This window comes from Boleophthalmus pectinirostris, unplaced genomic scaffold (genome assembly GCF_026225935.1).
Source record: "Boleophthalmus pectinirostris isolate CB_2022bp ecotype Guang Dong unplaced genomic scaffold, ASM2622593v1 HiC_scaffold_23, whole genome shotgun sequence".
NCBI lineage: Eukaryota > Metazoa > Chordata > Actinopteri > Gobiiformes > Gobiidae > Boleophthalmus > Boleophthalmus pectinirostris.
The window spans coordinates 26,276,242-26,289,119 of NW_026571207.1; the positions used below are offsets into that span (position 1 = coordinate 26,276,242).

A 12,878-nucleotide genomic window follows, 5' to 3' on the forward strand; every position below is an offset into this window, starting at 1 on the left:
AGTGAATAAACTTCGCTCTAAAAGACAGTGAATCTGCGCTTACCTTCAATAAGGACTGTGGACAGTGACAGACGTTTTGCAGCCTCTCTTCTCCGGCCATCCTCACTCCTCTGCATATGTGTTAATGTTAATATATCCATAAAGCCAAGGAGGAGCACGTATTGCAGCAGGACTCATATCTGCCTCAATATTTAATAGATACTTCAAGCTGCTGGACTTATTTTCTCCACTAAAAGTGTTAGCTCTGCTGCGAGACAAGTAAACAAACGGAACCGTGTGATGACGTCATTAAGCCGTGGCCTGGTTTGGTTGTGCAGGGGTGAACGTGAGTCACAGAACCATGTGCAATCATGCTTGAGCAAGGCACGGTTCTGAAGTCCTAGTGTGAGTGTGCAGGACTTAGGTATAAACATAAGTCATATAAGTATACTATCAGTCATGAAGTTGCAGTACTTTTCCACCACTGATGCACTGTTTAGCTTCTTCTCGTTCACTTCTCCATCTCCTCTGTCTCTCCTCAGCCACAGGGGACCCCAACATCTACAGGAAGCCCCCCATCTATAAGCGAACGGGTACAGTGCAGCTAGCCCCGCCTTAGCCTGCCTGTTAGCCGCCTGTCATTGTGTTTGACTACTCCATTTAGCCTTTAATATTGAGCTATCGGCCTTGTTAGCTGCAGCCCATGATTCAGCATTGAGTCTGGTATTGGCATTCTAGTTATAGTAGAAAACGGAGCCACTGCACACACAATCAGATAAGTGAAAAAAATGGTTAGAAGAAAAAAAAAGCATTAGACTCGTACAAGCTGATTTGTGGAGAGGCTGATAAGGATCGGGCTGTGACTAATTGCGTTACTAAGTGGCTGTCTGTAAAATAGCTGTCTAAAATGTGCTTGTGTGAAATTCCTGTCTGGAAATATGGACGGAGCACAAGTGTAGCAAACCCCACTCAGGCGTGACAGGTGTTGAGTAGAGAGGACATAAGGGACACAGCATGCACTAGAAACTTTAGCATGGCAAGCATAGTAGCATACTAATATTATAGGGACTTAAAAGACACTGTATTCTTTGTGCCAGTCCCAAACCATGATTAAAGTTGTCAGAAAGAAAGTTCAATTTGGGACTAATCCTAAATGTGTGTAAATATGTTAAAGGTGCACAGCAAAACATTTCTAGTGGAGGGTTGCTACCTGCTTGTCTCCATGGAAGTGTTATTGCTATTGTTATTGTCTAGAATGTTCCACAGTATATAATAAACCTGTCTATCATAAGAGAGACAAGCAGCTTACAGCACTATGTTATCTTACAATTCAGATCTGTGGAGAGTCACCTTTATTCACAGAAGGAATTATTGTATCTTTGTGCAAGAGAAACACCCGTAGTGAATAAATTCTAGATGGTTATGTTTAATGTCATACCATGGAACATTCCCAGGAATAGCAATAACATCTCCATGGAGACAAGCAGGTGGCAGACCCTCCACCAGAGGACTTACACGGAGCATCTTTAAAGTAATTAAGATAATGTGTTGCCATGTGAAAAGTTATAGAGAAAATGTCATATTTATTATTTAAACACATTTTCACTAACAGACAGAAAGGTTTCATAAAGTGTGGTTGTTGAATAATTGTTCAAAACTGCTCACCAAAGTTTATTCAGTTGCCTGATATAGTAGGTCACTACAGGCTATGACACAACACTGTCAAAACAAGTTAACAAATGCAATAGGCTGTATAATATAACATATACCAGTATTGTTGTTTCTTTGTGCCTGTCCTGGGCTATATGCATTGTCATTCATTTGGAAATAAATAAATAAAATAACAAAGATATAATGTACAGTCCGTATTGTGTTACTTGGCTTTCAGCTTCAATAGGCGAAGTGTATATGTGGCATTCCCTTGCATGTTCCCCTGTTCTGTCTGTTATGTGTAGGTATTTGCACTGCATTCCTTCTGTGTCTCTAAAGTACATCACAGGCCAAATGATATTATTGCTAAACAATTGTGTAGTGAATAATTGCCGGCTCAGAACCTTTTACTTTAAGAACAGCCCTTCAGTGCAGAGTGCAGCAGCAGCCCTATTGATCCTTGTGGGGTTTTATATCTTCCTAAACAGATATTGATTGTCACTTCTTCTTGTTTCAACATTAACCATGATGGATGTGCAAAGTTAATCAGAACATCCCATTCATTTTCAGCACTATATTAAAGGCCATGTACCTGACTCCTATTTCGTCTAGTTCAGCTTGTAAAAGGAGGCTATGGAACATTGTTCACATTGTCCATGTATTTCGAAAGGTCATTGGTTAGATGAGAACCATAAGGTAATAACTGGGCTTTTTCAAAATAGACACATTGTTGGGTGAGAACCAAGTATCAACTACTCCAGACAGGTGCTTCTCCATTATTGTGCAACATAAGGGAGTAATGGGCAGAGCTAACAATTCAAACTGAACCGTGTTTTTTACTCATGGTTCAAAACTGGCTTTACAGGGCCAGTTATTCTTAGATGAAGTACATGCACACAGATTAAAAGCATGCACACTAGTATAATGTTGAAGTTAGCAAAAAGAGATGAGAAAAGTGTCTTAGTCTCTACCACTTTCAACAAAATAGAACAAACTGAACTGTCAGAATCAATTCAGTAACATCCACCAAACTGCAAACTCCACACTGTGTCCTCCCCAATCCTTTCACAAGAAAACTGCTTTTTGTGTGTGAGATATAACTGCTACTACAGTAGTTTCCACAAAGTATATGCATGGGGATGTTAAGCTTTGTTACAGTGACCAGTATCCACAAAAATAGGAGAAGACAGAATTTAATGCAGTGATAGATTTTGCATAGGGACTAGTCTCAAAGCTAAACACTAAGGTTCATTATAACAGAAAAGCAACTGTGGGTGGATACCTCTCACCACAATTTGGTCATATATTAGTGCATAAGTATTTTCACATTTCAAGTTGACACCAGTGTCCAAAGTGTAACTGCATAAAAACTGAATACAAACTGTGATATTGTTATGCAAGCTTTCTTCACGTCCAAGGCCAGTTATGTACACTACCTTTTCCTGTATTACCCCCTTGAAGACATGTCTAGTCTCTCCTCTGTTTTGATTCCAAATTTGTCACTTTGTCTTTACTCCCGATGATGATGCTCCAATAATGTTTTCCTTTTCTTTCAAATCTTTTATTGCACCCAAATCACTTTTATTCACTTGTCCCTCCACCTCCTGCTCCAATTCCCCTGGTGACCTTGGCTCGTAGTGAGTATCCTCCCTCCTTCCGAATAGTCAATATGATTCAATATGTTTTCACAGAATTTCTCTTTAGTTTCAAATGTGTCAAGGAATATTCTGTTCTTTTTTTTTTTTATGTCAGTAATGTCTTTATCATGGACTGAACTCATTGGACCATGCATCTGTGCTAGCATGGCTAATCTTTTCAACATTGCTGCATGTCAACTCCCATTAAGTGTCAATTAGTGGTTTTCAACATCAATAATATCCATTCACACCACTCAATTTGCCTTAAGACAAGCATAACAGTATGCAAAATAATGCTGTTTGAGATCATAGACTGTACAATAGTGATCTCATTTTATAGGGATGATGTAATGCTGACAGTGAGTACATACATTTACTGGCCACTTTATTAGGTACAATCAAAGAAGGCCTCTGAAACACTGAAAACAGATCAATGTTAAAAATGACTATTGAAGGGCCAATTTTTTTATTTATTATAATACTGTTTACTCATTAAAAACATACTTGATTAACATACATGTTTTAGCACACAGGCGTTCTTGAGAGTTCTTCTCTCAAGCAGAAATCTCTCTGTTTCACCTTGTGAGGTCATGTGGCAATATAGGAAGTGCTCCACTGTGTTTTTAAGTTCCACACATCTTCACTTGAATCTTCCAAATAATTTCAGCTCTGGAACTGACAATCTCTACTAATCTAAAGGCAAAAGGTAACTGTTAACCTCAAAACTACAATTACATGACATCACAAGGTGGCAGGGGGGTTACTCATACATGTGTGAATGAAACAAAACATAACTCTGGGTATGTTTTTGATGTTGTAATAATATTTTAACATGACTTAAAAATCACAAAAGTAAATTTTGCATAATATAGGACCTTGGAAGTGGTAACTTAAACTGCAAGCAACATTGACTGGATTGAGTGATTCAGAAAATTTACTCATCACCATTTCTAACAGTGAACAAGTAATAATAAATATGGTTTTGGATTGTTTTTATTGACAAAAAAATACCTTTGTGTTAACAGTGGGATTAGAAACAGCAAGTCACATCCAAGGTTAAAATTGTGCTGTATCTCTTAAAGCTGGGATTATGTTTTCCTCTTCAGTAACACTTCCCCTTTCACAGCTAACAATGCAGAGGTTGACTATGTATTTTCTTACACTTCTTGTCTCCTTTTCAGATAATTACGTGGATGCAGCGACCAAGAGCAGGACCAGTGAGGACATTCTGAGGTCGTCTAGACTTTCCACCTACTCCCCTGAGTCATACAGCCAATCAGAGTCCGACTATTACCCCTACACCAGCTCTCCTAAAGGTACACTTTCACAGAGCTGATTAGTTTCACACCTCATTTATATATTAAAGGTCATATATTACGCAAAATGGACTCTTGTGAGCTTTAAGCAATTTTACAATGTTGTTACCTCCTCAAAGACATACCTGGAGTTGTGTTTTGATTCTTTCATGCATGTGATGTCATGTGGTGGTAGTTTTCATGTTAACAGCTAAAGCTTGGCTTTGTGTCACCAGCTTTACTCCTTGCAGATATAATGGTTTAAAGCCACACTGTGGAATATTCCTGGCAAATAAATAATTATGCCATGGGGTCACCAAGTAATTCAACAAGTTTGTTAACTTGGGCTGTAAAGATGTTAAGATATTCTTGAGCTTCTAAAGCTCAATATCAAATCTGTGCATTTTATATTTGTGATTTTTGTGAGCACTAGACTCACAATCACTTCTCTGAATCTTTTTGGCCAAAGATTAAAGTTCTTTCTTTTGGCATTTATTTAAGGCCAAGGTTTGACATTGACAGAGGTGTTTTTGTCAATGTTTGTGTTTGTTAAGCCGGCCTTGAAAAGCAGGATTACTTGTGTATTTGCAGAGGATTTGTCCTTTGTTCTTTGGGGTTAAATTATTCATAGTAACAACAAATCAATAACTTGAAGACCTTTTTATGGATGTGAAGTCAACCATTCTCACTGTTTCTTCAGGTGCACTGTGTGACTTTTCTGGAGAAGGGTGTGCCATCTTCACTGCTTTTCCCCACGGAGATTCTATTGCTTTGGCTTGGATGTTCCACAGTATGGCACTGAACTTACCTTTCTCCACAAAGACAATCATGTGATGCCACCAGGTTAGGTTACAGGTCAGATCTATGGAGAGAAGAGCCTCAGAATAAGAATGCATGTTTTTAAATGTACTTTTCAGCAGTAAAAGATAAGTTTAATGCCATATTGTGGAATACTGCAGGCAAAGCAATAATATCCATGGAAATAAGACACCAAAAATTTCCTCCAGCAGGAAAGTTACGCAGTGCGCTTTTTATGTTCCACCTGAAGTAAACCTAATATAAGTGGATCTGTGACTTTTGGGGCATCATTACCCCTCCTCTTTTCCTTCTAGCTTTTAAGTCTGACTTTTCTTTACAAATATCTATGCATCTACTCCTCATAATATATCTCCCAAAATAGCTGTGCTTGTGTTAAACTGATCTGACTGCTTCTTGCACAGCGTACCGAGCCCCGAGAAGGCGCTACTCAACAGGAGGAGATGAAGAGGGCTGGAGCCACGGTCTTCAAAGAGTAAGAGCTTCATTATTCTCTGTCTCGCTTTCCACAACCTCGTCTTCCAGCTCCTCAGAAACATCCATAAATAATGCACCTCCAATGGTATGGTGCCTCATCTTCTATCTTTTATTTCTATTTACTTTAATCCATATTTTAATCCCACTCACTCCAATTAACTCATATGTCCCTATAACTGCGCTTTTTCTATGCCGTCTTCAGATCGGGAGTGGTATCGGGAGGATGATCCTAAAGGAGGAGATGAAGGCTAGATCTGGTTCCTATGACAACGACCCCTGGGGCAGTAGGAGGAATTCTCGGAGTGGGAGCAAAGAAACTCTCAACACGACAGGCTACGGGTCCACGGTGTACAACAACACTGTCAATGGCTGTAAGCATCTGCCCCGCCCCCTTTGCTACAGCCCCCTGAGAAATGCACCGCCTGGAGTTAGGGCTGAGTAACAGGGGAGCAAGTCTGTAGCGTAAATAAGACAACACTGTTCATTTTTCTGGAGCGAAGTGCTGCTTTTAGGGTACGGCAAACAGGTCGTGGGTTCAAAAAATACATTTTTGTATCAGGATAATTACAATTTGAAGCTGGGTATTATTTGAACAATGATTTGAACTTGAGAAATTGGGTGGATTATAGTTTAGATTTTGTTTACTCTTTCATGTATTTTTATTTTTTTTTATCTTAACAAGAAAAGCACAAACAAGTACAGTTATGCTTATGTATTTTGAACGTTTAGACTTGGACTTAGACAAACTTTATTGATCCACAAGAGAAATTATTTGGACACAGTAGCTCACACATTATAATATAACAACAAGAAAGAGGAAATGATAATAATAAATTCTAGCAAAAATAGCAAAAAATGGCAACAGATTAGTGAGTTGCAAGAAAGAAACTAATTAGTACAGTTTTTAGAAATGGTTAAAGGTGCATTGTGTAATTTTGGTATGAGGTCAGTTTTTTCCATAACTGTTCCACCAGAAAAGTTCATAAAAGTGCATATTTAACGTATTCTTCTTAATTTTTTACCACGTATGCAAATATTTTTAGTTTTGAGATTTTCATTTTGTTGTTGACATGTCTTTAAGCTTGCCTAAAATGTAGTTTAAAAGGACTTTTCCTCTTCTTCTACTCAGTGCACATGTTTAATCTCTTCATGTTTCATTCATGGCCTGAGGCAGATACACCTTCAGTCCTGTTACAATTATTGTTTGAGAAACACAAAAAACATTCACGCTCTATTGATGCATGAGCAATTTGGGTTCACCAAGTTAACTGCACACACCTTTAGTCATCTGGATGAAGCTACTAACCACTCGTGTGTTTATGTCGGCTTCATAAATATTTAAACAAACTCTGGATTTGCTTTTTAACTGTAATAAAAGGCTGAAAATAGCTTACTGTTACACACGTAGATCGAGGAATACGGTAGATTTTTGTCTCTAAATTGCCATTCGGATGCACTGTGCAACTTTGGAGCATCTGCCACCTGTTTGTTATTTCTTTTTCTAAAGTATTCCACCGTGCGGCATTAAACATATCTATTTCTATAAAGACAAGCAGGTGATCTATAAAGACACAAGCCATCATTTTATTTTTAGCAACAAAACATCTGTAACTGAATACAATGTAAGATAGATAAGTTTAATGCCATAAAGTTGAGCATTTCTGACAAAGCAAAAAAGAATCTTCAAGAAGACAGAAATGAGCCAAACCCCCTACTACAATTTTTCACCTCATTGCCATGGTCCACCTTTAACATACAATAAAGATAGCTCTATTTATTATTTATTTTATTATTATGTTATTTATTTATTTATTTTATGTTACATGGAAACGTTCATATATTATAAAACGGCCCTAACGTGAATTCTATTTCAGATCATCATTGAAAAATTTGATTGTGTATCCAAAATCTTCACACCCTGAAATCATAATTCAATTTATTTTGAAAGACAGGACTAGAGGCTTTGACCTTACTTTAAATGTGGATTTCAAAGTTAGACAGGGTCACGGTCCCTTGAGGGTAAATGTGTTTATTGTGACAGAAACATGTTGAGTGAGCGGAACAGCTGTAGAGGCAGATGTGCCCTGTCACCGGTGCGTGGAGATCTGATGGCTCTGATTTAGATTTCAGTTTTAGGCCCCTGAAAACCCTAAACTGCCCGTCTAACCAGGTGTGACTAAGTGGAGCAGCTGGTCGTAGAGCATGAAGAGTTATATTACACTGAATGCTCTGTTTTTGTTTGTAAGCGTCAGTCTCCAATGCTCACGCTGTTGTATATTGGGACTGTTACTCAAGACCTGCTCAGCTAGTATTTTTTATGTATGTTTTAATGTTTTATCTATGTTATAGTGTTGTTTCTTCATCAGAAACATACCTGGAGTTGTGTTTTGCATGTTTAGGCTGAGTTTTTTTTTTTTTCTCACACACAAAACTCGCTGTTACACCTTGTGATGTTATGTTATGTAATATAAGAAGTGCTCCACTGTGTTTTTAAACTCCATACACCCTTGCTGTAGCATCATTTGGGCGATTCAACCCCAGAATGGCCCATCTTTACTAAACTTAAGGTAAAAGGAGCTGTTAACATGAACACTACCGCTACATGACATCACAAGGTGGAACAGCTTTTGAGATTTGGAGATGTAGACAGACTAATAAGCCAAAATTACTCAACAAAAACAAACAAAGCACAACTCCAGGCATGTTTTTGAAGAAGTAACAGCATTATAACATGGCTTTAAGTTCACAAGTCAATATTGCGTAGTCACATATCGCTGGATTGTATATGGAACATTGTCAAACATAAGGACATGTAAACTCTGCTAAAAGAGAGTCAAATGCAGTAACATCACATGGTCTACTTAGATGTAATAAGAGTAACCTTATTACATCTAAAACTGTGCTACTATATACTGCTAGTATTTTCCTATTACCTAATTTACTTCCATGTTATTTTACTCTATGGAAGAAACTGGTCCGAGACTTGTCACAAAAAACAAACACATTAAATACATTCGCAATCTCCTTTTCAACCATTCCCTCCACCTCCAGTCTCCATCTCAGTGTTAACTTCTCATTTATCAGAGCATCTTTCTCCCTCACTTTCTTGTTCCCAGCTGGTGTCCCACTTCCTGGTTTATTTATGAGCAGTAAGATCTCTCATTAATGTGGTTTCGGGGATGGGAGGGGCTGTGCGGAGCCTGATTTCCTATACAAGAGAGATTTTTTAGAGAATTTGACATTGTGTAAGCCGGTTTAATGTCAGTTTATTTTGAAGTCATTTGTACATTTTTCTGTTGGAGTTATTGTAATTTTGTTTTAAGTCCTTTGTGTTCAAACTGTGCAACATTTTAAACACTGAGTAACTTTTGTATGATTTTTTCCGCACAGCTCCTCGGTCACAGTACAGCGGTGAAAGTGGTAAGCTTTCTATTCATTAATTCATTCATTTAATTTGAAGAGATCATTGTTTGTGCATGAACATGTGTTTGAACTGCTTGCAACAGCTCTACACCAATATTTAGTTGGAAAAGAGCGCCCTCTTTTGGTGTTTTGAGGGCAATGTATGCTGGTTTTAGATAAGACTAGACAGACCTGACAATGGTGGATCTGCTAATATGTTTCTGGTGATTGTTTAACCAGTAAAACCATGCTCGTAATGTTATTTTTATTACTGTAATGTAACTGATGTGGTACTCCTATAAAATATTTGACATTGTGCAATCCTGTCCTGCTACAAAAACAATGATAAAGCCTTATGTGTAAAATGAAGAATGACACTAGAATAGTCAGTATTCTAAAGTAAATGAATCCATGTATCGGAAAATACGCATTCTGAAAAATTATTTTGAGTAACAGGTATTTTTTTCATTTGGTGGTATTCAGATTACAGTTACTTCCCTAAATTAAAAGAAATAACTGACATTGACAATGCTTGACAATGCAAATTTGACTTTGAGCAGCACAATACTAGTGAAAATAAAGAAAACACATTACTGCAGAACAAACAGGGCACCAAAAATAAAGCTGTGTTTAAGGTTTTCTCACTATAATACAATGCAACATTGTATTCAAGTACTTAGATTATTCTGAATACAGTACTCTGATCGGAATATGTTACAAAATCCATTTTAATTCGGGTATTCTGTAACTAAATACACTTTCAAAGTATTTTTCCAAACACTGAAAATTGCTATATTAAAAGTTACTTAAATTTGATGTGTTTTTATGTCTAGATTTTGGGTGCAAAACATCCTCACTTCCAGGATATGGACGAAATGGTCTCCAGAGGGTGAGTGGGACTTTTACATTACATTAGGCTAATACATTTCATGGGCTGGGTACCTGTGTGTATTATATAGGCCAGGGAATCTATAACAAATTAAAGTATGTTAATTTCTTGCTCTACTCTTTTTTTTCCCTTTGTAGCCTCAGAGCGCTGATTGCTACCAGTATCAGTACGACAGCTCTAGTGAAGTCACCTGGGGAAACAAAGGTAATTGTGTGGGAGTTTTAAATAGCGTATTGCTCATTAGTTTAAACCAATTAAATTCAATACTTTGTTCTAACGCTATCAACTTTTTTTTTATCATCACAGCTGAATACACGGTATGTTTCAACTAAAATGACTTGTTCTCTGCATAACGGATAATCCCACTGTTCTAATTATTAAGTGTCAAAAGTCATGGCTCTATCCCTGCTTATTCCAGGTTTATCCATATGAAATGCTCATTGTCACCACAAGAGGGCGCAACAGGCTGCCAAAGGACGTGGACAGAGCCAGACTAGAGGTAAGTTAAAGGTCCTCTATTATGCCAGATGGATTCTTGTGAGCTTTAAGCCGTATTATAATGTTGTTACCTCATAGAGTTGTGACTAGAAAGAGCAGGTCCTTCTTTCTTTCAGTCACGCTGTATAGTTTTTCAAAATATAACTTTCTTTTATGTTTGTACGTTTTAGCGTCATTTGTCTCCAGAAGAATTTGTCCAAGTGTTCGGTATGACCATAGAAGAGTTTGACCGCCTGGCTTTATGGAAACGCAATGAACTGAAGAAGCAGGCTAGACTCTTTTAATAACAGCCTGACACATTATAATTACTAACAGAGACTTGATACTTAACTATATGAAGGATATACAAACTATTATGACTTCCCCTGATTTTCACTGCCAAGGCTGAGAGACTGTTCAAGACCTCCTCCCAAACCAAAACTGTGCTCACTCCAGCGTGGACTTCTGGGAAAAGAGGAGGATGACCACACAGAGACAAAGATAGATGAACTGTGAAGAGTAAGCAATATAAGGCTGGGGCACTGCAGTGGTGTATGTAACCTGGAGGAGGGCAGGTTTACGCCCCATTATATAAAGTACCAAGGGGGATCCTGTGATGAGAGGTGAAGCGGATATTTAGTAGATGAGATTTCTGGCTTTGCCTTATTGCGTTTCTTATTTCAGTAACAATTTATAATAACTACACCTGATTAGCCCTTAAAATAGTTTAGTGAGAATGATTCAGGCTTAGTAACTACTTAATTAATACCCAACCACAGCCCCTTAAAGCCACAGTATGTAACTTTTCACCCCCAAAAAATACATCAAAATAAAGCGTTTTTATTTGTTTGTGTTTATTGCATGGAAAAGCATACAAAAACATCCATCCTTACTCTGATCAGGCTTCGCATCTCCACAAACCTGACTCATGAGGGCTTCTGCTTGTTTTGGCTATAATATTCCAACAGTATGACATAAAGTCTATCTTCATGGAGATTGTACGTACCATGCAGATGATGTCTCACCTCCAGGAAGTTACGTACCGCACCTTTAATTAAGCAGTTACTAAGTCATTCTTAAGAAACTGTGAATTAAGTCTGTTTATGTTTTATCAAGGCTATTTGAGGTGTAGTTATTGTATTATTTCCAAGTGTGCAGCACCAGCACTCTGAGTGAGTAGAATGTAGATGCAGATGATTGAGGACACTTTAATGGAGTGAATGGTCTAATGTGAGTGTGAGCGTGGCCAGGCTTAGCTCTATTCAGATTTCAGGTTTCTTTGTTTAAAATAAAATGCTTTTGGTTTAAAGTGGTAACAGAACACAACTACCAAAATGATGGAGAATCAGTACAAGCACTGTGTAAAGTGTAAATAAGCATTTATTTTTGATTATTGTTATTATTTTTGTTAATAAAACATAAAATATTATACAATTTAAGATGTTTACCCTTTCACACAATAACTGACTGATAATACTAAGTAATTAAACTATTATAAGGTACAAAACATACTTGGTTGTTTTAAGCATTACATTATGTTATCATTTTTCACTAGTATTACTTTTATGATAATAAAATAATACCTTTTGGACCAAATGAACAGCGAAAGTCAGTGAAATAGAAAGAGCTGGAATGCAAGAGGTATTTGCATTTTACACAGTTGCTGTACTTATTGGGTGTGTTAAAGGTGTGTGTGGTTTGCATTGATTTGTATGAGAATGAAAACCAAAGTGAGGAGGCACTGATGGATGAGAGTGAATCACTTCCAATGCAATGTCAAAGGTGATGGTTACATTAGTTAGACTGCAGTACACTGTGGAGTATGTGCAATGATCCATAAGTCGAACATACCAGTCAGTTCAGGCACTTAATGCAATATCAGATTCATGTTTTAGAGGAGTTGAAACTGAAGTCACCACTTTCTCACTGTTAAAATATTTGTTTTGAAATAATATTTTGTAGCTAAAGAGGTTATTTTCACTTGCTATCAAGTCCTAGTATGGAGATGTACAACAAATGATCCAGGGCCGACTTTGTTTGAATACGTTATTCATGGTTTTGTCACTAAAATAAAGAAAACTCTAACGAACTGTGTAACTGTGTTCTTTCTCTGATGATTGACAGCATATTTCTGCATCACAGGGCACACACACAAGCAGGAAATAGGTAAAGCTATTTCCTGCTTAAAAGTAAACCATCAACCTATTATTCTCTTGTGTGTCAGCCCCACCACAACATTCATATTTTGGCAGTAGG

At 37.5% G+C, this 12,878-nt stretch overlaps 1 protein-coding gene across 1 annotated transcript in view; it reads left to right on the forward strand.

Moving 5' to 3' along the window:
* ablim3 (actin binding LIM protein family, member 3) overlaps window positions 1-12,646 on the forward strand; it is a 78,611-nt gene extending 65,965 nt beyond the window's left edge. Inside the window, exons 14-23 of the mRNA XM_055158850.1 lie at window positions 522-572; window positions 4,448-4,582; window positions 5,791-5,852; window positions 6,057-6,225; window positions 9,245-9,274; window positions 10,090-10,145; window positions 10,283-10,349; window positions 10,452-10,462; window positions 10,564-10,644; window positions 10,814-12,646. Of these exons, the coding sequence (XP_055014825.1) occupies window positions 522-572; window positions 4,448-4,582; window positions 5,791-5,852; window positions 6,057-6,225; window positions 9,245-9,274; window positions 10,090-10,145; window positions 10,283-10,349; window positions 10,452-10,462; window positions 10,564-10,644; window positions 10,814-10,927 (776 nt within the window). The 3' untranslated portion in view covers window positions 10,928-12,646. The remainder of the gene's footprint in view (window positions 1-521; window positions 573-4,447; window positions 4,583-5,790; window positions 5,853-6,056; window positions 6,226-9,244; window positions 9,275-10,089; window positions 10,146-10,282; window positions 10,350-10,451; window positions 10,463-10,563; window positions 10,645-10,813) is intronic.
* Window positions 12,647-12,878: the final 232 nt, after the last annotated feature.